This window comes from Symphodus melops (genome assembly GCF_947650265.1).
Source record: "Symphodus melops genome assembly, chromosome: 19".
NCBI lineage: Eukaryota > Metazoa > Chordata > Actinopteri > Labriformes > Labridae > Symphodus > Symphodus melops.
The window spans coordinates 22,062,228-22,088,837 of NC_136709.1; the positions used below are offsets into that span (position 1 = coordinate 22,062,228).

The following is a 26,610-nucleotide window of genomic DNA, read 5'->3' on the forward strand; positions in this document are numbered from 1 at the left end:
ATTTTCTCTGATGAATCTCTGCAGTCATTACGCCTCAGGATGTTCGATTCCACACGCCGTCAGTTTGGCGTCTGTGCGTCACGTTTCCGTGAAGCGATGTGAAACGAGAGAGAGCACGACTCAGCTGGAGCTCCACACACACACACACACACACACACACACACACACACACACACACATATCCAGACCGTGCGCACACACAGCGCCATGCTCCCTTCTCCTCTGAAGACCGTACGCCTGTCACTCCTCCACGTCAGAGGGCCGTGCTGTCATCTCTGATCCAGATTGAAATATAAAAATGAATAAAATGAGACATCTCCACATTTGTCCCACAGCGGAGACATTTGTCCCACAGCGGAGACATTTGTCTGAAAGGCTCGCTGTTCTTTCTCAAACATCTCCACCTGCTTTATTCCCTTCCACACACTTTGAGTGAAACGTTGCAGATCAGAGCTGAGTGCAGGTGCCCCCCCCCCCCCCCCCCCCCCCCCCCCCAGGATGACCCTGAGGATGACCGTTCAGCAGCTTCTCGAGTGCCTCGCTGAAGAGCCTTGTAATTAGAGCTATTGAGCTGCTGAGGGTCGGCGTTAACGATGATCCGTGTGCGCTCGGGCGCTTCTGTTCCTCCAAGAAGGACGGCGAGAATAGACGAAGAGCGTCGGGCCGAGAGAGGAGAGACCTGAACCACCTCGAGAGCGAGTGGATGGCCGTCGAGAGGCGGGACGTCTCTGCTGGGTGCACGAAGGTGTGAAAACACGAGTCCCTGCACGACAGCAGCTGTATTCCTGCTTCCTTACGTTTGTCACCACGTTTATCCTTCGTGCATTACAGGAGAATTATCCTTTACTGTCACATTCCCAGAGCGGCCATGACGCCGTGACGTCCAATCAGGGTTGGAGGCTGAAAAGTATTTTTCTGGATGAACGTCCTGTAAACACGTTGTGTGATTGATCAGGGGAACATGCTCAGTGTCAGTGTTCAGGCTCACAGATGATTGGAGGAGATCCTGGAGTGTGTACTCACACCCAAACATTCCCACCCGACACTCCAGGATTATCCTGACTCGGGTGGCGAATGGCGCCTAACGTGGTCGAGTGTGAAGCGGCCTTACTTTCACACTGCGAGGACATTTCATACTTTACTTTCTGATGATTCTGTCTCCATGAAGCGTGCACTCATGTCCCGGTGTGAGGGGGGGGGGGGGGGTGCACCTGGAGGTGAGGGCGAGGAGCAGAGAGGCGGGGGGGCGGGGGACAGGAGTGTCTCTCTTGGAATGTTAACGAGATGAGTTGATATCTGCTCCTCTCTCTCCAGCTGGAACAAAAGAGCGGAGCGTTTTCTGGGGGTGTGAAGCTGCACGGCCGAGCATGAAAGGAAACCTCCGACAACACAAACAAAAAAAGGGGAATGAATGGGCACGCTGAAAAGAAATGTATTTCCCAATTACTGCAGCCCCCCCCCTGCAGCCCCCCCCCCCTGCAGCCCCCCCCCCAGGACTTACACACGGCTGAAAATTAGCAGGTGTCTGTAGAGCGAGACGCAGACGGAGCAGGACAGAGGCCACCCAGAGATCTGAGGGGAGGAGGACTGAGCCCAGATGTTGAAGCATGATGTACACACACACACACACACACACACACACACACACACACACACACACACACACACACACACACACACACACACACACAGGTCACATGTGGTGCCTCTCATTATTATTAGCTGTAAATGAAGCACATTCACATCACTTTACTTCATGTTTAGAAGCATCTTTGTTTTTAGAATTGTTCTCACGTTGTTTTCTGTCTGCACGCCATCTTTACAGACTGTCTGCACGCCATCTTTACAGACTGTCTGCACGCCATCTTTACAGACTGTCTGCACGCCATCTTTACAGACTGTCTGCACGCCATCTTTACAGACTGTCTGCACGCCATCTTTACAGACTGTCTGCACGCCATCTTTACAGACTGTCTGCACGCCATTTTTACAGACTGTCTGCACGCCATCTTTACAGACTGTCTGCACGCCATTTTTACAGACTGTCTGCACGCCATCTTTACAGACTGTCTGCACGCCATCTTTACAGACTGTCTGCACGCCACCTCTACAGACTGTCTGCACGCCACCTCTACAGACTGTCTGCACGCCACCTCTACAGACTGTCTGCACGCCACCTCTACAGACTGTCTGCACGCCACCTCTACAGACTGTCTCCACGCCATCTCTACAGACTGTCTGCACGCCACCTCTACAGACTGTCTGCACGCCACCTCTACAGACTGTCTGCACGCCACCTCTACAGACTGTCTGCACGCCACCTCTACAGACTGTCTGCACGCCACCTCTACAGACTGTCTGCACGCCATCTCTACAGACTGTCTGCACGCCACCTCTACAGACTGTCTGCACGCCACCTCTACAGACTGTCTCCACGCCACCTCTACAGACTGTCTGCACGCCACCTCTACAGACTGTCTGCACGCCACCTCTACAGACTGTCTGCACGCCACCTCTACAGACTGTCTGCACGCCACCTCTACAGACTGTCTGCACGCCATCTCTACAGACTGTCTGCACGCCATCTTTACAGACTGTCTGCACGCCATCTCTACAGACTGTCTGCACGCCACCTCTACAGACTGTCTGCACGCCACCTCTACAGACTGTCTGCACGCCACCTCTACAGACTGTCTGCACGCCACCTCTACAGACTGTCTGCACGCCACCTCTACAGACTGTCTGCACGCCACCTCTACCGTCTCTACAGACTGTCTGCACGCCACCTCTACAGACTGTCTGCACGCCACCTCTACCGTCTCTACAGACTGTCTGCACGCCACCTCTACAGACTGTCTGCACGCCACCTCTACAGACTGTCTGCACGCCACCTCTACAGACTGTCTGCACGCCACCTCTACAGACTGTCTGCACGCCACCTCTACAGACTGTCTGCACGCCACCTCTACAGACTGTCTGCACGCCACCTCTACAGACTGTCTGCACGCCACCTCTACAGACTGTCTGCACGCCACCTCTACCGTCTCTACAGACTGTCTGCACGCCACCTCTACAGACTGTCTGCACGCCACCTCTACAGACTGTCTGCACGCCACCTCTACAGACTGTCTGCACGCCACCTCTACAGACTGTCTGCACGCCACCTCTACAGACTGTCTGCACGCCACCTCTACAGACTGTCTGCACGCCACCTCTACCACCTCTACAGACTGTCTGCACGCCACCTCTACAGACTGTCTGAAGCGCTGGCTTCCTTCTCATGAGGTTTCTGACCATCAGACTCCAACAGTCGATGTTTATCAAGTTGTTTGCTGACAACATGTAACAAGAGAAAAGGACGTGCTGTCTGCAGAGTCACAGATCCTTCAACGTCTCATCTGGATTTCACTTCTTTCATTCCAAATATTTCACATGAACTGTCGTGTTTGTGATTTTCACCTGAAAACAAGGAGAAGCAGCTTGGCCTCTTATCACCTTCACACACACACACACACACACACACACACACACACACACACTGAGGCTGAGGAGCAGGAAAAGTACAGCAACAAATAAATAAGCAGACAAAGGCGAGTGATGGGAGACGTGAAGCGGAGCTGTGAAAGAGAAAGTGGACCCAGAGGGTGTGAAAAGGGCTATTGAGTCTGGACCGGGGTGTCTCGCACCTGCGCCGTCTATTCACCCCACTGTTTACACACTGTCATCCACAATTAATACCTCACGGGGACGGGGCGGCCTGCCCTCCACGGGGCCCCCGGACCCATCCCGGGCCCTTATGGATGCCTAATTGAGCATAGTGCTCTGCTGATTGAATTAACAGCTCCATCTCGGGGACCTTTTCCCCTTCCAGCGAGGAGGGGGACTGTTCCTCACCCGCATGGGACCCCTGTACGTCCCACAGAAGGGGGGGGGGCAAAGGGTCAGGAGGGTGAGTTGTTGAAACTGTCCAGAAAACGTGTCTCTTTCTGTTGGTAGAGCGAAGCTGGAAATGTGAACTGGGGGCAACCAGAGGTCTCGGTCTTCACAGGACCAGAGAGCTCCAGCAGGGCAGCACAGAGCGAGGGAAAAGACACACACACACACACACACACACACACACACACACACACACACACACCGTCAGCCGTCCTGCAACTTTCTCACAACCTGACGCTGGCCTTTGTTTGCAGCCCTCATGTTCATAATGAGGGAGAGAGCTCTCTTTACCGAGGTTTCCTGAAAAGCTTCCTGAATACATTTGAACTTCCTCTAAATATCCGTTCATTACTTGTTGACTGTGTTTGTCTTCACGCAGGTGCACAGTCCAACACGGTGACGTTAACATGAAGAGTAAATCTGACTTTTCTTACAGTTAAAAAAAGGAACATGTTTTGTTCATTCAGGAAAATAAACTTTGAAACGAGAGAAGAATGAAAGCGCTCGATGTCTTCATGCTTCAAACTGTCATGGCCGACTTTAAATCATCTGTTTTTGTCTTGAGGGTCACATGACGTATTCCTGTAAAGATATTCAACAAGTTAGAGTCTGTTCACTGACAGCCCCAGTTTAGACTGGTTCCCATATAAACCAGTATCACAGGGCTTGTTGCAGCTGGGTTCAGCTGTGGTCTCCAGGACTGCACAGAGCCGCTCACCTCTCCATGAACCCCCCAGTCCGGCTGTGGTGCAGGGGAGCATGCCCCGGACTACCAAAAACAAAAACACTAATTCTGCCCAACATACCCCCGCACCAGTGAACTGTGCAGCCACCACGCCGTGCCCCCCCCCCGCCCCCTCGGACCCCCATGCCCCCGGTTAACAAGCCAGCCAGCACGTTCCCTGTTGTCACTTGTTACGCACTGTCCTCCTGATACGGCTGACGGGCGGGGCCAATTAAACTCGCACTGTTCCCCACACCGGGTCAGGAGTTTAGTGGGTCATCGTCAGAGTTATCTAATCCTGAATCAGCTACCAGAACTGGACCCAACCAGTCCAGACCATCTCTCAAAAACTCGACCAATCCAACTCCAGGAAGTATCTGGAACTAGAACTTAAGAACGTTTCTCCGAACCACACGAGCCCGTCCTCCAAAGGCTCTAAACACACCCAGTCCAAACCAGTCCAAACCAGCCCACCCCTAAAGTCCAGTTCCCTGAAACTGGACGGTGTGCAGGAGGAAACGTTATTTATCTAATAAAGGGAAATAAAACATATTTAGATGATTTGAGATGAAAGCAGGAGGACTGATCTGTCAGCACCGAGCTGATCCGCTTACACTGACTGAAGGATCATTTTATAACCTTTGATCTCGTCTTCTTGTGACTGGTGGGATGGAGATGGATCCCAAAGACCGGTACATGATTGGCTAGAACCGGGACTACTAGTCTCTGTTATTACATGAGTCCCTTTTATTTAATGCTGCACCTTCTGTTCGCGCTGCTGTCAAGCAAACAGCCGACCAATCACAGAGAAGTTCACTCAACTTCATTCAAATCTGAAATTCAAGATCAGACGAAGAAAGAAACTCTGCAGGAATGATCCGAGGTGAAAGTCTTTTAGTTCTGTTCATGAGGCCGACGTCTTCTGGGCTCCTCAGCAGCTGATTGGCTGCCCACGCCCCTCAGACTGCAGAGCATGGATGTGTAGTACCATAGAGCCCCCTGGTGGCCACTCTGAGCAAATACAGTTTGTTTCCTTTGCTCAGTGGGGGGGCAGCTGTTTCAGGCAGTGATGTGCCTCCTGATTGGTCAGCACAGATTTAATCATCAGCTGGATCACCTCTCCTCCTCATGTGATGCTTTTCTTTAGTGTTTAAATCACTAAATATTGAGTGTGTGTGTGTGTGTGTCGGATCAGGGACTTTACAGAAGCCTCACTCTCCTGTCTTGCTCCGTGGTAGAGCGAGGTGGTTGCTTGGTTGATTGCACCATGCAGCCTGTATTTTTAGCATATTTGCCGGAGGCGGGCGGAGCTAAGGAGGCGGGGATGGAGGGATGCTGCTGAGGAGAAAGCAGGTGGATGTTTACGGGACAGACTTTGCAGAGGGAGGGTCGCAGTGTTTTCTGCTCTGCACAGCTCTGAGCTCTGCTGCTGCTCGGTAACACCGACAGGCTGAGGACACATCCGTCTGTCTGTCCGTCGTGTCCCTGCAGGATCCGACGATGTGACGCTCCATCGAAGGCTTCTCCTCTCAAACCTGATATTATGCGGGGAGCAAGGGGCGCTGCACGGATTACAGGGGAACAAAGCAACGGCTCAGAAAACGTTCTGCAAACTGGCAGGTTAGTGGAAGCTCGAGTGCTGCATGAAATCCAAACCCATCCACCGGAGACATCTGCAGAACATGTTGTTCATCCTTTTCAGAGGACACAGCTGTGATGAGTGCAGGCCTCTCCTCTTAGAGAGTCCATGATGATGTTTATCACACTCACTCTCATATCAACACTTTACTATGAAGCAGTGAATAACAGATGAGCGGGCTTGGAGGTTGATTGTGGGATGTAGAGTGAAAAATATCGCTGTGAGTAATCAAATCCTCTCAGCCCAGTAACTCTGCCAAAAATAGATCCTCTATTAAAGGACGGTGGAGCTTCTTCTTCTTGTGTTATGTCACTTCCCTGAAGGGGAAATGTCTCATCTGGAGTCAAAATCTGTGCATGAATATGTGTTCATGCATGCGTGCTGTGTGTGACCCTCCCCCACAGACTGCATCTCTCGTAAGCTCTCGCTGAACGCTCTAATCCTCTAATTGAAAACTCTTCCCTCATGTTTCATACAACCCCCCCTCCATCGATCCCCGCCCCCCTCCCCTTCTTCTACTTTCAGTATTCGCCAACTATGGTCGACCCCTCGGAGGCTGAGGAGCAGACGAAGTGTAAAGGTCCGCAGCTCAACCCCCCCACCGTGGTCTCTGAAGACCCCCGACTGCTGGATCAGGCTGACGGCAGCACAACAGAGGAGGATGGGGACGCCGGTTTTGAGACACCGCCCACCGGCAGTTCTGCAGAACCGAGCCCCTGCCACACTGCTTCTCCAGCAGGGCCGGACGCCGCCGCTCAGAAGGGGGCGCCACCTGAGCAAGCACAGACTCCGACTGACAAAGATCCACCTCCAAAGTTACACCTGGATCTGTACAACTTTGACTCACCCGCCGCGGAGGGCAGCCGCTACGTGCTAACAAGCCCCCGCTCTCTGGAGGCGTGTGCTCGATGTGGAGTCAAACCCGTGGAGCTGCTGTCTCGCCCGCTCGCAGACTTCGCTCGAGAGGCTCCCGGACGCTCCATGCGTGTGGCGACGGGTCTGTTTGAAGTGTACGAGAGGGACCGGCACGCCAAGCTGAGGCAGTGCAGGGAGGAGAGGGAGCGGATCATCAGAGAGGAGAAGCGGAGGATCCTGCAGGCAGCCGTGAACAGCACCGCATCATCTTCCTCTGTGGAGCCGCAGCACAAAGCCTCCTCTGGATCCACGCACTCCCCCAAACCCGGGCCGGCGGCCTCCAGCTCAGCTCCAGAGTCTGGAGCATCCACTAGATCCACCTCATCAGGTCAAACCTCTAAACCCACCGCAGCTTTCTCACCTAAAGCCCCCTCCTCGGCGTTAAGCACCTCACCGAAATTTGCCAATTCAGGATCTACTCAGCGGGGTTCAACGACCTCCAAGCCGTCATACAGAGGAAGCTTTACATCGTCTGAGCAGGTCAAAAACGCTCGCCCTCTTTCATCTGGCCCCCCACCTGTAGTCAGGAAGTCCTCAGGCGGTAAAACCTCAAATACCTTCCCCAGGTCCACACCAAAACATCCGGCCTTCCCTCGAGCCAACTCTACGTTAACGTCGTCTGTGTCCAAACCTGCGGCTCCGAGCCCCAGCAAGCCTCTCAACGGCCTGAGCGGAGGACCGGCCTCTCAGCACAACGGCCATCTTGGATTACATACTAAGGGACGTGGAAGAAGCCATTCATTGGAGTCCCTGCAGCGGAGGGTTGATCCGGTCTGCTCCTCCACCTCCACCATCACCACCACCACGTGCACCTCCTCAGAGTCGGGCAACTCCTCCTCTTACAGCTGGGATGGAGCTCGAGATCACTGGGCTAAGTTCTCCAGTTCTCCTCGAGCTCGCACCATGGCCACGTTCAACTCGCTGATGGGCCGCAGCTTGAGCCTGGGCGACCTCAGCCACTCCCTGCAGACCACGCAGAAGGTGGAGCGCATCGTGAAGGAGGTGAAGCGACGGGGCTTGAAGGCCGTGTCCGAGCGCGACAGAAAGATCGCAGCTCTGATGCTTGCGAGGTACCAGGAAGAAGACATCATGAGTCAGACCCGCTACGTGGCTCACCTGCAGTGGGACAGCGAGCGCAGGATGGACGAGCTGAGGCGGGAGCAGGAGGACAGGGAGAAGCAGAAAGCGGTCCTGGAGTGTCAGAGGGTGTGGCAGACGCAGGTGTCCATACGCCAACGAAGACTCAGCCAGCAGGAGCGACAATCAGCCGCTGCAAAGATGAGACAGGCGGAGGAGAGCGAGGAGCGCTGGAGGGAGCTGGCCGAGCAGCAGGAGCGAAGCCGTCTGCTGAGGCTGCAGCAGGCCGCCCGGGAGGAGAAGCACAAGAAAGCTCTGCAGGAGCAGAACCTGAAGGCGCTGGAGGAGGAGAGGGCGGCCATGCTGGAGCAGGAGAGGCTGCTGCTGAAGGAGAAGCTCACCATGGCCGAGCTGAAGAGGCAGGAGACGGAGCACCAGGCGCAGGAGGACAGGCGGGGCCTGAACAAAGCCGAGAAGAGACGCCACGCTGCCCTGATCCAGGAGATCGCCCGCAGAGAACAGGAGGAGAGGGAGGAGGCCAGGAGGGCGGCGGAAGACAAGCTCAGCCGCTCCCTGGAGAACTACGAACAGATAGTTGAGCGACGAGGCCAGGAGCTGAAGGAGAAGGCCAAGCGTGAGGAGAAGCAGATCCAGAAAGCACGCAAAGCGGCGGAGCGGCGTGAGAAGCAGCAGCAGCAGCTCCTGGAGGCACGAGCGAAGGAGGCGGAGAAACGAGCCCAGCAGGCCACTTTGGTGGCCGAGGAGCGGGCCAAAGAGAAAGCCCAGCGGGCGGTGCAGAGCCGGCAGGAGAAGGAGCGGCTGCAGAGACTCAACAGGCAGCGCGTGGAGGAGGAGGAGAAGCAGCGGCGCCTGGAGCTGCTGCAGTCCATCGAGAGGAAGCTGGAGAAGAGCGAGCAGATCTTTAAGGAGAAGAGGGCGGTGCTGGAGAGCGCCCGCTCCGTGGCCCGAGCGTCTTTTCACGTACGAGACAAAGTGCGCGAGGAGACAAACATGCGCACGTTTGATAAGATGGCTCTGGAAGCTCAGCTCAAAGCCAGCCTGGACGACAAGTAAACCCTGCCTTCATGTGCTCGCCTTCACTGTGGCCTCACAGGCCACCAGCTTTACCCCGTTTACCCCCAGAGTGTCCTTTACCCCCAGAGTGTCCTTTACCCCCAGAGTGTCCTTTACCCCCAGAGTGTCCTTTACCCCCCTTTAGTCTGTTTTTACTAAACGTCCAAACCAAGCAAACCAAACCATCAATCATCCATCAAATGAGACAAACACAGAGCCTGCAACACAATCCTCTCTCTCTCTCTCTCTCTCTCTCTCTGTCTCTGTCTCTGTCCCTCTGTCCCTCTGTCCCTCTTTCTCTCTCTCTCTCTGTCTCTCCCTCTCTCTCTCTCTCTCTCTCTCTGTCTCTGTCCCTCTGTCCCTCTTTCTCTCTCTCTCTCTGTCTCTCCCTCTCTCTCTCTCTCTCTCTCTCCCTCTGTCCCTCTTTCTCTCTCTCTCTCTCCCTCTCTCTCTCTCTCTCTCTCTCTCTCTGTCCCCCCCCTCTCTCTCTCTCTCTCTCTCTCTCTCCCCTCTGTCTCTCTCTCTCTCCCTCCCTCCCTCTCTCTCTCCCTCCCTCTCTCTCTCTCCCTGCCTCTCTCTCTGTCTCTCTCCCTCTGTCTCTCTCTCTCTCTCTCTCCCTCTGTCTCTCTCTCTCTCTCCCTCCCTCCCTCTCTCTCTCCCTCTCTCTCTCTCTCCCTCTGTCTCTCTCTCTCTCTCTCTCTCTCCCTCCCTCTCTCTCTCTCCCTCTCTCTCTCTTTGCTCTATCTCAGCGGACTGAAAGCAGTGCAGGAATTGAAAGGAGCCATTGTTTAGCAGGAAGCACAAACCTCCATGACAACCTTTTAAAGCGAGCACTCTGCGAGTCCCTTAAAGCAGCAGAGAGATCTTTTTGTACTCAAAGCAGGAAGTGAAGCTCCGGGCTGTTCTCCCTCCCTCCCCCACGTCGTCATTGAACTCCTCCCAGAGACCGCCACCTCTTGACTCCGCTGCCGTCGTCTGCTCCTGAGACCGAGTCAAGGTCGGCAGGTACGAGAACGTCTCGCTCTTACAGGTTCTGCTTCTTTCATCAGGCTGACCCGACTGAAAGGGTTAAAAAATGCTTTTCTAGTGAGCCAGCGTGCAGGCCAGCAGCCGGCTTTGAGGACGTAATCCCACAATCTGTCAGATTAAAATACAGAGAGAAAAGGGAGATGCACATGGGATGTCTGCCCTCTGATGGAGGTGTTGCCATGGCGATAGAAATCAGGATAGAGTTTTATTCTGCAGAGTGTGACATCACCACGACCTGTTTCATGTCTTTGTAGCTCAGTGTTATAAAGACGGAGGGTTCGATCCCCGACTGCTGCAGTCACATGTCCACGTGTCCTTTGATTGGACGGTAAATAGAGATTTTAACTCTCGCCTCTGTATATGGGGCGCGACCTTGCCGCTTGGCCACGGCGGCCCTTCCAGATTTTTCTATTTGTTATGACACTTCTATGACTCCATATTCTTCGCATCTGAGCGCTGCAGAGAATTTACTGCAGCAGCCGTCCCCTACATGCCCCTCGCCGTCCCCTTGTGTCCTCTCGTGTCCTCTCGTGTCCCCTCACCGTCCCCTCGTGTCCTCTCGTGTCCCCTCATGTCCCCTCGCCATCCCCTTGTGTCCTCTCGTGTCCCCTCACCGTCCTCTCGTGTCCCCTTGTGTCCCCTCGCCGTCCCCTCGTGTCCCCTCACCTTCCTCTCGTGTCCTCTCGTGTCCCCTCACCATCCTCTCATTTTCCCTTGTGTCCCCTCGCCGTCCCCTCATGTCCCCTTGCCGTCCCCTCGTGTCCTCTCGTGTCCCCTCACCGTCCTCTCGTGTCCCCTCACCGTCCTCTCGTGTCCCCTTGTGTCCCCTTGTGTCCTCTCATGTCCCCTCACCGTCCTCTCATGTCCCCTCGTGTCCTCTCATGTCCCCTCGTGTCCTCTCGTGTCCCCTCGTGTCCCCTCACCGTCCTCTCGTGTCCCCTTGTGTCCCCTTGTGTCCTCTCATGTCCCCTCGTGTCCTCTCGTGTCCCCTCGTGTCCTCTCGTGTCCCCTCGTGTCCTCTCGTGTCCCTGCAGCTCAGCAGAGGTCGATGCTACGCAGAGAAAAGTGCAGGCTGAGGTAGAAATACAGCTGTAGAGCAGCGGCGCTCAGATCATCGGGGGAGGGGGAGGGGCTGTACGGGTGGAGGCATGACGCAGCAGATTCAGGAACACTGATGTGACCTGGAGCTGACCTGCATGTGCTGATGACTTTATTCTGAAATAATCTAAACTGGAGTGGATTGAAAGGTGACTCTCCAGCAGAGGGCGCTCTCAGCGTAACGTGACCTCAGTAAATGAAGCCGGTAACAGCGACGTGACCAGGAGAGACATTACAGCCCTTTAAAGCGAGCAGCCCGGGTTCAAACCCGTCCCGTGGCTCGCCCGCTCTCGCTCTCTGTTTTGTGAGCCGACCGTCCCGTCTCTGTAATGAAAGGGTCGAGACAGAGACGTAACTTCTTCCCTTTGTTTCCCTCTGCAGGTCGAGGAGACGAGACCGAGCGACGCCGTCCATCCTCCTGTGAGAGCTGAACTTTGTCTCCTCCTGTGAGGACACGTCCACATCAAGACTTTATTACGTTTCTATGGAGTGAGAGAAGCTCCAGCCTTTAACCTGCAGAAATGAACAGACATGTGGGAGGTTCACACACAGCTTTATTAGAGGCATGTTGAGTCAAGAGTCAGTCCCCTCCTGTCCCCTCCTGTCCCCCCTGACCTGTGGACTTCTTCTTCATTAGTTACAGTCACGTGTACATTATCATACATCGCTTGCGTGAGTGATTACATGGAGTTGCTTCGTGGAGAACGGATTTTTTTTGTGTGTGTTTTTTTGGGATGTAGCAATAATGAAATGGTCAAGTTCATCATGAGACGCACGTGTGAGTTCTTTGTTTTCATCAAACCTCAGTGAAGGAAACCGTCAATAAAAACAAACATTTTACAAGATGTTTTAGCTTCGTCTGTGCTATCTGCTACCACAAACTGTCCATCTATTGAACTTTATAATACAGGAAGGTGAAACAAGGTGGGGGAACAGTCGAAGAGATAAATATAATATGATAAATGATCAATCTATGGCGATCAATGACCCGTTGTTACTGTTTCTGTCAAAGGTCACATGACCTCCTCGTCTTCAGGTGAAATCAGTGTCATCGCTCCTCTTCATCATGTGTGTGAAGTGTGTTGTTGTAAATCCACTCTGATCCTGTATTTGATCATGTCTATAAACCCCTCTATTTCAGCCCTGCTCAGAACAGGCTGTTTCTGTGTCTGTAGCTTTAAATATGTAAATGAGCTGTGTCTGACCACGCCCCCTCTCTGGAAGGGCTCGGGTGTACTCGCTGCTTTCTGGCTCCATGTCCTATTGTTTACGGTGAGAAGGCAGACTCAGAGGGCAGAACAAACACCTAGCTGTGGGAGTGTCACCCACCTGGGGGAGGGGCTACTGCCCTTTGTGATGTCATGAAGGGGAGGGGCTACTGCCCTTTGTGATGTCATGAAGGGGAGGGGCTACTGCCCTTTGTGATGTCATGAAGGGAAAATTACACATTTTCTGAAGAGTGGAGCAGGCAGAAGACAGAGAGGATGGACTTTTCTCATCATTGGGGGGTTTGTAGACAGACATGTTAGAGGAACATGGAGGAGAGGATTCTGGGTAATATGTGACCTTTAAGTTTTTGTTTGCGTTTGTCAGTTTTTCTTTGCAGATGTGATGAAAACACAGATTGACCTTCAGCATCAGTTTAGTTTCTTTGGTCTGTGAATGACGTGAGGGAGAAGCAGCGCTGCTACACGTGAGAGCTTCTAACAGGTTTACATCTATGTTACACTGTACAGTTTATTAACTTCACATCATCAGATATCTGTGCATGGTCTACAGCGGGGGGTTCGGGGTCAGGGTCTACGTCACTCTCAGGTGTCTGGGCTAAAGCTAAGGACCGTCTCTCTCCTCTCAGTCCCCTAATTTATTCGTGGCGTCTTTGCGCGTGATGATCTTGTACACGCTCTCTCTGAAGTTGCTGTCCGAGGTCAGTCGTTTGGCCGTCTCCCGCAGCTCGTCCATGTTGCCGCCGTCCACGGGGGCAACGGCGAACGACTTGGAGTGTTTTACTGTAAAGAAGGAGAGAGAGAGGAAACGTGGCGTTCATCACAGCCTGTGTCCACAGAAGACGCTCGTTTTTAATACAACACAAAATGTAAAGAAGGAAACTGTCGAGCTTCATCCATGAAGCTTTATGTTTGAAGTTTCAGGACTTTAGATCTAAATAACAGATCCTCTTAAAACTTGTCAACGAAAAATATGTCAAATCTTTTCAACTTCTCTTGAATGTTCTGCATCACTCAGAGTTAAAGACCTCACTAAATCCTTAAAGGAGCAGTCTGCAGCTCCGCCCCCTAGTGTTTAAAATGAGTACTGCAGTCTAAACTCTAATCAGCACAGAGAGCTGTCTCCCCCCCTCCTCTCACACAGCTCTGCATGTGGTGGACACTGTAGCTTCAGTGTTTAGCCAGCTCTGCATGTGGTGGACACTGTAGCTTCAGTGTTTAGCCAGCTCTGCGTGTGGTGGACACTGTAGCTTCAGTGTTTAGCCAGCTCTGCGTGTGGTGGACACTGTAGCTTCAGTGTTTAGCCAGCTCTGCGTGTGGTGACTGTGTGGTGAACAGACTTACACCAGTGGCGTCTCGAGGCTCTCCTCTGGATCCTGCAGCTCTTGATTCTGCGAGCAGCGGCTTTGTGCAGATAGACGGCGTTCTTCATTATCGCAGGCAGCTTCGCCTCAATCTCAGCTGCACAGATACAATCCTCAAAGAACCCTGAACATCACAGACACATCAGGCGTCATATATACACATCATGTAGATAGTAAAGCTGCCGCAAGTTTGAGAAATGTGACTTTAATGAGTCACGATTGGAAACTGATGAAAATACTGTAACATTTCAAATAGAAGCTCATCCCTATTTAAGGCCCAGACGTTTTGTTCCATCCCGGTGTTGCTGCACGTTTTGAAGGTAGAGGTCAGTTAGACGCACGTCGGAATACTTAATGGATCAAACATCAGGAAAACCAGAAAGACTCTCAAACAAAGATGAACTTCATCGGTCCAAGAAAGACTGAAGGATGCTGGAATGTGTCCCAGCGTGAGAACGAAGGTTCACTGATCTCTGAACCTCCTGACCTGGATGTTCTCACCATAGATATATAGAGAACACTATATGTTCTATATATATCTATGGTTCCCACAGTCAGGAGGGGGGCGGAGTCTTCTGAGGTCAAACGTGAGGTAAAGAGGTCGACGTAGGAGTGGCAGAACAGTCCAACATTGTTTATCGATAAGTACAAACTGATCAGAGTTTTGATTTTTATCATCTATTTCCTGTAAAGGAATCTGTCATAGTGAAGAACTTCCTGAATCAGCAGAGTCAACATGTAATACAAAGTGTGTCCACAGGGGGGCACTGGATTCACTCACTCCTCAGATGAGTCACGTCTCCCTTCATCTTCTCGTCTCGCTCTTTGCTTCTCTCCAGAGAGTTCAGGCCTTTCTCCAGATCCTGCAGCGCCTCCTCGGCCTGCTTCAGCCTCTGCTCCAGCTCCACGCGAGACTCGATCTCTGCCTGAGACACACACACACACACACACACACACACACACACACACACACACACACACACACAAACAACAAACACACCAAACAGCAGGTGAAATCCACAGCTAACACGTCAAAAACACAACAGTCACACGGCGAACACATCAGACATATGAGTCTTTATTTTGTGTTTCATTGTTTAAATGTCATGTTGTACTAACGTTCACAAAAGTTACATTCCGTGTGTGTGTGTGTGTGTGTGTGTGTGTGTGTGTGTGTGTGTGTGTGTGTGTGTGTGTGTGTGTGTGTGTGTGTGTGTGTGTGTGTGTGTGTGTGTGTGTGAACATGTCCAACAGTCAGGCTGTGGAAAGTTTCACGTGTAACTTCTGTCTGAAGTCTGGAGGAGTTTAATCGCCGTCCTGAATTTAAAATTCAAACTCGACGACGTTACGACAGCTTCAGCACTTTACTGCACATTTAAATCCTGAGAGTGACCTTGAGAGTGACCCTGAGAGTGACCTTGAGCGTGTCGTGCCCTGCGCGAGCTGCTGCGTCACGCCGTGTTACCTTGAGCTCGGCCTCCGTCTGCTGCTTGTCTGCGGTGAGCTGAGACAGGGACTGCTGCAGCGTGCGAGCCTGAGACGAGTAGAACTCTCTCTCCTGCTGCAGGACTTTAGCTCGCTGCTCGTTCTCCCTGAGCCTGAAACACACAAACAACAACACAACACCTTTTCTCTTCACTGTCATCACATGTTCACATTTCACATCATTTTACGACTTCTCACAGAACAAAGACGTCCTGCTGCAGAGCTCGACGGGACACGTTGAGTTATCTGACACTTCTGTTTGAGCCATGTGCTGAGATATTTCCATCTGAATGTATTCTTTTGGTGTTGACCACTCAGCTGATCCAAGTCATGCATCTTTATTTATTCATCATAACTCTGAATGATTGGACAGTTTGAGACGTGTTGCTCTTCCTCGTGTCCTTCGATCTTCTCTTTAATATTGTTGCCTGAATTCATGTTTCTTAGTTCACTCTTCAGTGTTTCCTGTTTCAAGTTGTAGTTCTGCTCTTCTGGTTTCCCTCCTGTCTGATGACCCTGATTGTCCTCACCTGTCTCATTAGTCTCACCTGTCTCATTAGTCTCACCTGTCTCATTAGTCTCACCTGTCCATCTCGTCTCTGTGTTTCTTCCCCTCTTGTTGGTTCATTGTCTTTTGTCCTTTGCTTCAGTTGGATGTTTCCCCGTGTTCTCCGCTCCCTGGATTGACTTTTTCTGCTCGTGGTTTTTTCTCATTTTAGATTTTGATTCATAACTTTTTGTTTGTGTTTTTGCCTTTTTAGTTAAAAATAAATCATTTTTGTTTCACCTGCAATTGGGTCCTCCCTCCCCTGTTGTTTTGCAGGGACTTTATTATTCTGCTTGTGTGGATGAATTTTTCGCAGGAAGAGGACGACAGAGAGAACAGTTCATGTGTTGGAGTGATGCTAACATCAGTGCTGCACAGTCGATATGTAACATCCCACTTACTGGAGCCAATCAATGAGCTGCTTGTTTTCAGGATCAATACACATTTCCGTCCTGCGTGCCATTAGCAGAGAGGCTCCTGGGAAAGGTGAGTGTTTAACCCTTTGGATGGCGAGCACAAAACTGGACGCTGCAGCCCTCATCTCACCCTTTATTACTCTGAGTATTTATTATCAGGGTTTATCATTATGTTCTGTTTGTTCTGCTTCTGACCCGTCACTCACTTCTCGTCCGCCTCCTCCTTGTCCTCCAGCAGGATCTTCATCTGCTCCTCGATTTGTCTCAGGTCCTGCAGCAGGTCCACGTCTCCTAGATCCTCGGCGTCCTCAGACGTCCCAAGGGTCAAGCTCTCCTGCAGCCCCTCGTTCTCCTCGTGTGGCTTCACCCCCAGCAGCTCCAGAGTCCGCTGCTTCTCCTGAGAGAGCTCCTGAAAATTACAACTCCAGATTCAGCTCTTTCCAGGCGTCACGCTTCCACTCCGCTGTAACAGCTGTAAAATAACACGACCTGTGATCTGTGCACACTTTCAGTATTTTTTATACCTCGATGGATTTCTGAAGCTTAGTGGTCAGACTGCTCAGTTCTTCTTTCTCGCTCTCCACGCCTCTCAGAGACTGAGCCGTACCGTCCAGGTCTCTGCCATCAACAAATCAATAAGTCACATTAAATCAGATATGGAATCATTAAGATTACTATCAGACACTTACAGTTTGATATGCTCCTGCTCTGCTTTCAGCTCCAGCACCACCTCCTCAAACTTCATCTTCTCGTCCTCCAGGACCTGGTTCAGACGCTCCAGCTCCTGCATCACAAACGCAGCGAGTCATCCTCTGTTTCTAAGACAGTGGGGCTGAATTTCACATCACAGGTAGAAGAAATCATGACCTCTCTCTGTGCTCTTTGGTGACTCAGCTCCTCTGTCTCTTCCATGAGTTTATCTGAAGAAAGAAAAATGATTCATCACTTCACCTGTTTGTGAAACCTTGAGAGAGCTCAGGTGATGTTCTGTGTGTTTACCCAGGTACTCCTGCTTCTCTTTGGCCAGCTGCAGCCCTTGAGCTTCCAGACTCTCGATCATGGCCTCCCCGAGCTGAGCGTTCTTCCACGTTCTATTGGACAAACACACAAACCGTCGTTTGAAGGCTGTGATGAGTCCATCCATTGCTGAGACGTTTCTTAACATTTTATTATACAGGGTTTGTCGCTTTTCTCATTTTTACGACATTGGTATCTGTTGTTTTTCTCATTTTAATGACAAAGGTTTGTATGTCATTTTCCTCATTTGTCCACGTTGTGTTTCTCTTTTTAACATAGGTATGTATGACTATTTTTTTCTACATAGATGCGTACGTAGCTTTTGTCGTTTTTCCATCTTAGGGTATGCATGTCGATTTATCTCCTTTTTTCGACACATATGTATGTTGTTTTTCTCATTTTTTCCACATAGATATGCCTGTCTTCTCCTTTTTTTGACATGTCAATTTATCCATTTTTTCGACATAGGTATGCAAGTCCATTTTTTGATTTTTCGACATAGGTATGTATGTTGTTTTTCTCATTTATTCGACATAGGTATGTATGTTGTTTTTCTCATTTATTCGACATAGGTATGTATGTTGTTTTTCTCATTTATTCGACATAGGTATGTATGTTGTTTTTCTCATTTATTCGACATAGGTATGTATGTTGTTTTTCTCATTTATTCGACATAGGTATGTATGTCGTTTTTCTCATTTATTCGACATAGGTATGTACGTCGTTTTTCTCATTTATTCGACATAGGTATGCATGTCGTTTTTCTCATTTATTCGACATAGGTATGCATGTCGTTTTTCTCATTTTTCGACATAGTTATGTATGTCGTTTTTCTCATTTATTCGATATAGGTATGCATGTCGTTTTTCTCATTTATTCGACATAGTTATGTATGTCGTTTTTCTCATTTATTCGATATAGGTATGCATGTCGTTTTTCTCATTTATTCGACATAGGTATGTATGTCGTTTTTCTCATTTTTCTACATAGTTATGTATGTCGTTTTTCTCATTTTTCGACATAGGTATGTATGTCGTTTTTCTCATTTATTCGACATAGGTATGTATGTCGTTTTTCTCATTTATTCGACATAGGTATGTATGTCGTTTTTCTCATTTTTCTACATAGTTATGTATGTCGTTTTTCTCATTTATTCGACATAGGTATGTATGTCGTTTTTTTCATTTTTCGACATAGGTATGTATGTCGTTTTTCTCATTTTTCGACATAGGTATGTATGTCGTTTTTCTCATTTATTCGACATAGCTATGTATGTGGTTTTTCTCATTTATTCGACATAGGTATGTATGTCGTTTTTTTCATTTTTCGACAGGTATGTATGTCGTTTTTCTAATTTTTCGACATAGGTATGTATGTCGTTTTTCTCATTTTTCGACATAGGTATGTATGTCGTTTTTCTCATTTATTCGACATAGGTATGCATGTCGTTTTTCTCATTTTTCGACATAGGTATGTATGTCGTTTTTCTCATTTATTCGACATAGGTATGTATGTCGTTTTTCTCATTTTTCGACATAGGTATGTATGTCGTTTTTCTCATTTTTCGACATAGGTATGTATGTCGTTTTTCTCATTTATTCGACATAGGTATGCATGTCGTTTTTCTCATTTTTCGACATAGGTATGTATGTCGTTTTTCTCATTTATTCGACATAGGTATGTATGTCGTTTTTCTCATTTATTCGACATAGGTATGTATGTCGTTTTTCTCATTTATTCGACATAGGTATGTATGTCGTTTTTCTCATTTAGTCGACATAGGTATGTATGTCGTTTTTCTCATTTATTCGACATAGGTATGTATGTCGTTTTTCTCATTTAGTCGACATAGGTATGTATGTCGTTTTTCTCATTTATTCGACATAGGTATGTATGTCGTTTTTCTCATTTAGTCGACATAGGTATGTATGTCGTTTTTCTCATTTATTCGACATAGGTATGTATGTCGTTTTTCTAATTTTTCCACACGGGTATGTATGTCGTTTTTCCTCATTTTTCTACACAGGTATGTATGTCGTTTTCCTCATTTATTCGACATAGGTATGTACGTCGTTTTTCTCATTTATTCGACATAGGTATGTATGTCGTTTTTCTCATTTATTCGACATGGGTATGCATGTCGTTTTTCTCATTTATTCGACATAGGTATGCATGTCGTTTTTCTCATTTCTTCGACATAGGTATGTATGTCGTTTTTCTCATTTATTCGACATAGGTATGCATGTCGTTTTTCTCATTTTTCGACATAGTTATGTATGTCGTTTTTCTCATTTTTCGACACAGGTATGTATGTCGTTTTTCTCATTTATTCGACATAGGTATGCATGTCGATTTTCTCATTTCTTCGACAAAGGTATGTATGTCGTTTTTCTCATTTATTCGACATAGGTATGCATGTCGTTTTTCTCATTTTTCGACATAGTTATGTATGTCGTTTTTTTCATTTTTCGACACAGGTATGTATGTCGTTTTTCTCATTTTTCGACATAGGTATGTATGTCGTTTTTCTAATTTTTCCACACAGGTATGTATGTCGTTTTTCTCATTTTTCTACACAGGTATGTACGTCGTTTTTCTCATTTATTCGACATAGGTATGCATGTCGTTTTTCTTATTTTTCGACAGGTATGTATGTCGTTTTTCTTATTTTTCGACATAGGTATGTATGTCGTTTTTCTCATTTATTCGACATAGGTATGTATGTCGTTTTTCTCATTTATTCGACATAGGTATGCATGTCGTTTTTCTTATTTTTCGACATAGGTATGTATGTCGTTTTTCTCATTTATTCGACATAGGTATGTATGTCGTTTTTCTCATTTATTCGACATAGGTATGCATGTCGTTTTTCTCATTTTTCGACATAGTTATGTATGTCGTTTTTTTCATTTTTCGACATAGGTATGTATGTCGTTTTTCTCATTTTTCGACATAGGTATGTATGTCGTTTTTCTAATTTTTCCACACAGGTATGTATGTCGTTTTTCTCATTTTTCTACACAGGTATGTACGTCGTTTTTCTCATTTATTCGACATAGGTATGCATGTCGTTTTTCTTATTTTTCGACAGGTATGTATGTCGTTTTTCTTATTTTTCGACATAGGTATGCATGTCGTTTTTCTCATTTATTCGACATAGGTATGCATGTCGTTTTTTCATTTTTCGACATAGGTATGTATGTCGTTTTTCTCATTTATTCGACATAGGTATGTATGTCGTTTTTCTCATTTATTCGACATAGGTATGCATGTCGGTTTTTTCATTTTTCGACATAGGTGTGCATGTCGTTTTTCTCATTTATTCGACACAGGTATGCATGTCGGTTTTTTCATTTTTCGACATAGGTGTGCATGTCGTTTTTCTCATTTATTCGACATAGGTATGGATGTCGTTTTTCTCATTTATTCGACATAGGTATGGATGTCGTTTTTCTCATTTATTCGACATAGGTATGTATGTCGTTTTTTTCATTTTTCGACATAGGTATGTATGTCGTTTTTTTCATTTTTCGACATAGTTATGCATGTCGTTTTTCTAATTTTTCAACATGTCGTTGCGTTCATTTTAGACATCGGCATGTATGTCTATTTATTTTTTCGACATAGGTATGTTTTCTTTTTTTTTTTGCCAAAATTACATACACACATTCATTTTAAAAACGACATACACATTCAGTTTAAAAAGATGCATACATTCATCGATAAAACGACGTACATACATTCATCATAAAAATAACAAACATCATAAAAAACAACATACTTACGTCTGTTGTTAAAAAGTAACATCGTAAAAACGATGCACATACATTCATTGTAAATAACGTCGTACATTCATTCATCATAAAAACCAAATCATACATTTATCAAATAATAACGTACATACATTCATCATAAAAATGTACACATCGATAAAATGACATACGTTCATTATAAAAAATGACAAACATCGTAAAAAACAACATACATCATCGTAAAAACAACGTACATACATTCATCGAAAAAATGACATACATACGTTCCTCATACAAAATGACATACACATCGTAAACAATAACATACATACATCATAAAAACGATGCACGTACATGAATTATAAATAACGTACATACATTCATCATTAAAAAATAATGTAACTGAATTCAATCGTCACGGTTACCTGTTGATGGGATGGATGTCATTTTCACTGTAATCCTGAGATTGTGTAATGTTGAACAAAACTCATCCCAATAAACTTGTTTTAAAAGTTCCTCAAACCTTTTTAACGTGTTAATAAGTCTTTTTGTGTTCTGTGTTTCATGAATTCATCGTTTATAAAGGAAACGTGTGAGAGTCCAGTACTCACACTTTCCCTGACTCGTGCAGCATCTCCATCCACTGGACCTGCTCCTCCTCAGACTCTGCAGCCACCACTATGGTACCCTGAGGGACGAGGATACATGTTACAATCAGCACTACGTCCATAATGGCTTTAGGCCCTGACACATATAAAGGATATCCTGTTTCTGCTGCTGAGGTCAGTGGAAGTGATTGGACTGGAGACATTCTGGACCTGCTCAGCCCTCTAACCTGCATCACAATCCAGACACCTGTGCTCTAACTAAAGGCTTTCACCACGGGGACTTTCATTCTGCACGTGCATATTAACAAACTGTTTATAATAAAGGAGTTTGAAAGGATACGTGCATGACTTTAAGAGCTTTTGAAGACTGTTATTTCTTGTTTGCTCATGTTTGCAGTGGGATATAAAAATGGCGGTTGATGGTACTGGATTGGCTCTTATGTTGAATAAATCAACGACCAATCACCTCCGAGCTCAAAAGGTTCCTCTAAACCTAAACAGGTTCCAACAGCTCCTACAACGAAGAACAAGTTCCTGCAGCTTGAACACCTGTTTCCTTTTTTCATTGGTTTGTAATTGCATGTTCTTTATGTGCACCTTATTAAACAGACTCTAACCCACTAACCCTGACAGACTAAGTTATGGAGCTGGGTGACACATGTGACAGGATGACGGTCTTACAGTGAAGTCGTCCAGGTTGACCACGATGGCGAACGGCATTCCTAAGTTGTCGTTGGCTGACACCACACATCCCTCCAACGGAATGACTCCCTGAGACAGAAAGCCATCCAGTGAGTTCAGAGTTCAAGATAAATGAGGTGAAGGCACGGGATGGAGCGGCTCACCTTGGGGTGGATGTTGAAGTACCGGTTGGTCTCAAAGTTTCTCTTCTCGCTCTCGGCATAGTAAAGTAAGAAGCTGTCTTTGATGATGAAGAACCTTTGAGGAGAGGGTGGCAGAGAGCGCAGCAGTGAGTCAGTGCTGAGGGCGGCGTGGTTTACAACACGCTCCACGTTAACTCAGTGGCCTCCAGTCTGAGCGTATGACTTACACGTGTTCAAATCCTGATCATTGGAAACATATGGATGAAGAGACAAACACATCAAACATACTCTGTCTCATATACGAGGAAAAAGATTTAAAAAAGGGAAACATGAAGCTTCATTTGGTGCTGCAGAATCTTGTTTTCTGTGGGGACCTCATCCTACATTTCCCATAAGGCCATTCCACAAGTTCTAGCTTTGATGACATCACTGTTTTCACACCTCAAAGCGTTGGGAGGGGGGCGGAGTCTCCTGTTCTCACATCAGCTAACTGACTTTCTGCAGAATAAATACGAGGAGGCTTGAGGAGAAACTTCCAGAAGTTTTTTGGGGTCAAACTACGTTGCCCAAAAGTTTTCCTTCCAGCCACTTGGTAAATGTTTCTGCTGCTTTGTCCAATCAGCTCACTCTAACGTCTTTATGAAGATATCAGCAGCAGCTGAGAAGTAAAGATCATTTTCAAGCCAAAGCTCACAGAACTCTCTGGTTTGTCTCTGATTGAACGACACGCAGCATCGACTCTCTGCGGCGTGTGACGAGGAGTTCAGTGTGTTTGACAGAGCGAGCAGCGGACATGTATTTGCAGAAAGATCAATGAGATGAAGGGAAGTCACAGTGAGGTGTGACGCAACTGGGAGCTTCCACTAACACAGCAGGAAGAACAGGACGGCGGTACCAGGAAGTCAGTGTCTGTGTCATAATAAAGTTTGTGACAGTCGTCCTGATTTCATCCCTCCGGTGTCAAATCGGTGTTTAAATTTAAATTCTGACTTTAAACAGACATAACAGAAATGAAGCTCAGAGGAAATATGTCGACTTTATCTCATGTTATAAAGAAGGAATGATGGGTGAAGTTAGAAAGGGTTAATAACAGAAGTCAGAGCCCCCCAGTCCCAAAGACTCGCCCCTGGAAGTGACCACCTGAGGACTCTTTGCATTCATCCTGCACGAGTGTTTTTAAAAGCAGTAAGGACTGAGGAGTGAAACCAGGCGAGTGTTCCTTTGTGTTGACTTTTCTGAGGCGAGCAAACACGAGGTTATGAAGAGCGAGCGGCAGCTGGACGCTCTGTGTCGTGACGTTCTAACAGTTATATAAACTAAGAGCATTAATATGACAGAAGGTGCCAAACCAGGCGTTTAACATCCAAATAAACGCTCGTCTCAGGACGCACTGACGTGTCACTGAGAACACGCCTTAAAAGATACACAACTATTAAAGTTTCAAAGATTCAGAATGTCTGTCAGAAGTTTAAAGTTGTTTTCTTTGTGTGTCTGTGAATATTGATCTGAGAGTTAAAGATGTTTACTTCACAGCGTTTAATCCTAATGATCTGTTTTGTTCCTCTTGCATCAGAAGCAAAGTGACCTTAAACGTGATGTAACAGAGTGACGAGTTCTGTTAGAACTGACCCGGGACAGAAAAGGTCACATTTTCATCATGAAGTATTTAAGTTTCAGAATTTAGGAAAAGAGTTAAAGGAGCTGTCTGTAGCTCCGCCCCCTAGTGTTTAAAATGAGTACTGCAGTCTAAACTCTAATCATCACAGAGAGCTGGCTCCGACCCTCCTCTCACACAGGTCAGCATGTGGTGGACCCTGTAGCTTCAGTGTTTAGCCAGCTCTGCATGTGGTGGACACTGTAGCTTCAGTGTTTAGCCAGCTCTGCATGTGGTGGACACTGTAGCTTCAGTGTTTAGCCAGCTCTGCATGTGGTGGACACTGTAGCTTCAGTGTTTAGCCAGCTCTGCATGTAGAGACACTGTAGCTTCAGTGTTTAGCCAGCTCTGCATGTGGTGGACACTGTAGCTTCAGTGTTTAGCCAGCTCTGCATGTGGTGGACACTGTAGCTTCAGTGTTTAGCCAGCTCTGCATGTGGTGGACACTGTAGCTTCAGTGTTTAGCCAGCTCTGCATGGGTCTGTAAAGCTTTCTGCGTTCTAACCTCTCTCCATGTTTCATCTCCAACATTGATCCTAGTTTGAGCAGCTTTCTGCTGCTGGAGCTTATTAGAAACATGCAGAGGCTTTTTAGCTCGGGTACAATCACTTCTATCTGAAGCAGTTCCACTGCCCGCTTCCATCGCTGCAACACCTGTTCACCTGATAACTGCTCTCATATCTGGCAAACCCAGGGGCGTCCAAAACGGCCTTCAAAGCCCCGCCTACCTTCTCTGGTCCAATCAGATCCAGAGCATTCAGGAGCAGAATCTAAAGTTAGAAGGAGGACATACTGGCTGCTGCATTGTTGTCAGAGAAGCTTCAACACAGCAGGTTTCCTTCATGATCACACAGGAAGAGAGCAGCTCTCTGATTGGTCTTTTAAAATAAAACCTGCTGAAAACAATCTTATCATTTCATGATAAGTTCATCATAATTCTTCCAGGTTCATGCATCTTTTTTGATGTACTAAATGTCTTCAGGTATAATTTGATGCATCGATGAAGGACTAAAAACCTTTGTGTGAGAGTGTGCACGCAGCAGAGCAAAATGCAAACGTGCAGGACAAAAAAAGGAAGGTCTGCACGCCGTCCAGCTCAACTTCATACTTTAAACTCAATATCTCCCTCAGGGTAATGTGTCAGGAGACAAACAGTGTGTTCTAAAACTTAAAAAAAAAAAAAAGCTTCCTGTTCAAATCATCAAATCTCTCTTCAAGGAGAATCTGACTTTTTCACTCAGCCAATCAGAGCTCGAGCAAACAGAACCAGCAGCTCAGAACAGAAGAACCACGGTGAAAACACGACAGAATGAAAGAGAAGCTGATGTGTTACAGGCTGAACCTCCTTTAGAAAGTCTCCTCTGAGTTTGAGAGATCAGTCCCCCCCCCCCCCCCCCCCTCTCTCACCTGCGGGACCACTTGGCTGACGGGCGTCCGAAGGGTCTCTTCCACAGCACGCCGTGCAGCTGCACCTTGGTGCTGATGTCCAACGCTTCACAGTCTGACTGCTCCATGGATGACCAGGGCGAGAACAGAGAGTTTCTGGATGAAGACGTGAACATCCTCTCTGTCTTCCTCCACGCCCCGGAGGTGGAGCCAAATAAAAAAAATAAAACTACCAATGAAGTGAAACCTCAATACAAAGAGTCAATAACAATTAACCGAGCAGAGGAGCATGTGAAGCTGCAGGGAGCAAACATATCCCGATAACTCAGCAGGGTGGAATGATGCAGCTGTCAATACGCTCATCTGACTGACTGACTGCACAGAGAGGGAGGGAGGGGGGAGGGAGGGGGAGGCTTTGTGAGTATGATGCTAAATCTGAAGCCGGTCGATACCCCCAGCCTTTAAGAGCTGTTATTCAGATTACTGTAACGCAGAGAGCAGCCGTCTCGCGCTCTTGGCAGGTATGAACTCTGTGACGGCATCACTCCCTCCCTCCTGCTGTGCAGCAGGAGAACATCTGTGGCAGGCTGAGGACTTTAAGCACAGAGGATGAGAGCGAGCGTGGAGCAACATGCAGCTCAGTGTCGTGAGGATCAGATTAATTTACAGGACATGTGTCAGAGAGGATGGACGGGCAGATTATGAAGATAGTGACAGCTCAGCCACGGCAGAGCGAGGCATGATCCTGCTGATGGGTTTGTTTTTGTTTTCATGAGAAGAACATCGTGTCAGGCTGGAAAAGCCTCTTGAATAAACACGTTTGATAGCACAAGATAAAT

The 26,610-nt window shown here is 47.8% G+C and overlaps 2 protein-coding genes across 5 annotated transcripts; one reads left to right on the plus strand and one right to left on the minus strand.

The window, feature by feature from the left end:
* Nucleotides 1-5,574: 5,574 nt before the first annotated feature.
* On the plus strand, nucleotides 5,575-12,337 carry ccdc177 (coiled-coil domain containing 177). Of its 3 annotated transcripts, none has more exons than XR_013781388.1 (2): nucleotides 5,575-6,280; nucleotides 11,874-12,337. XR_013781388.1 is itself a non-coding variant. In XM_079370460.1 (2 exons), exon 2 carries the CDS (start codon nucleotides 6,837-6,839, stop codon nucleotides 9,363-9,365), a length of 2,529 nt encoding a protein of 842 aa, XP_079226586.1. In that variant the 5' UTR covers nucleotides 5,575-6,280; nucleotides 6,825-6,836; the 3' UTR covers nucleotides 9,366-10,261. The 3 variants fall into 3 exon arrangements, 1 of the variants encoding a protein (XP_079226586.1); XM_079370460.1 differs by lacking the exon at nucleotides 11,874-12,337 and adding an exon at nucleotides 6,825-10,261; XR_013781389.1 differs by lacking the exon at nucleotides 5,575-6,280 and adding an exon at nucleotides 10,293-10,370.
* A 118-nt stretch (nucleotides 12,338-12,455) lies between these two features.
* Nucleotides 12,456-26,077, minus strand: plekhd1 (pleckstrin homology domain containing, family D (with coiled-coil domains) member 1). Of its 2 annotated transcripts, XR_013781396.1 has the most exons (14): nucleotides 25,793-26,077; nucleotides 22,753-22,846; nucleotides 22,589-22,678; nucleotides 21,911-21,987; nucleotides 17,530-17,621; nucleotides 17,398-17,450; nucleotides 17,220-17,314; nucleotides 17,055-17,148; nucleotides 16,737-16,939; nucleotides 15,548-15,680; nucleotides 14,864-15,008; nucleotides 14,063-14,206; nucleotides 12,938-13,501; nucleotides 12,456-12,867 (listed from the first exon to the last, which is right to left on the minus strand). XR_013781396.1 is itself a non-coding variant. In XM_079370480.1 (13 exons), the coding sequence occupies exons 1-13, from the start codon at nucleotides 25,945-25,947 to the stop codon at nucleotides 13,344-13,346; spliced, it is 1,533 nt and encodes a 510-aa protein (XP_079226606.1). In that variant the 5' UTR covers nucleotides 25,948-26,077; the 3' UTR covers nucleotides 12,456-13,343. The 2 variants fall into 2 exon arrangements, 1 of the variants encoding a protein (XP_079226606.1); XM_079370480.1 differs by having other exon boundaries at nucleotides 12,456-13,501.
* Between the last annotated feature and the right edge of the window lie 533 nt (nucleotides 26,078-26,610).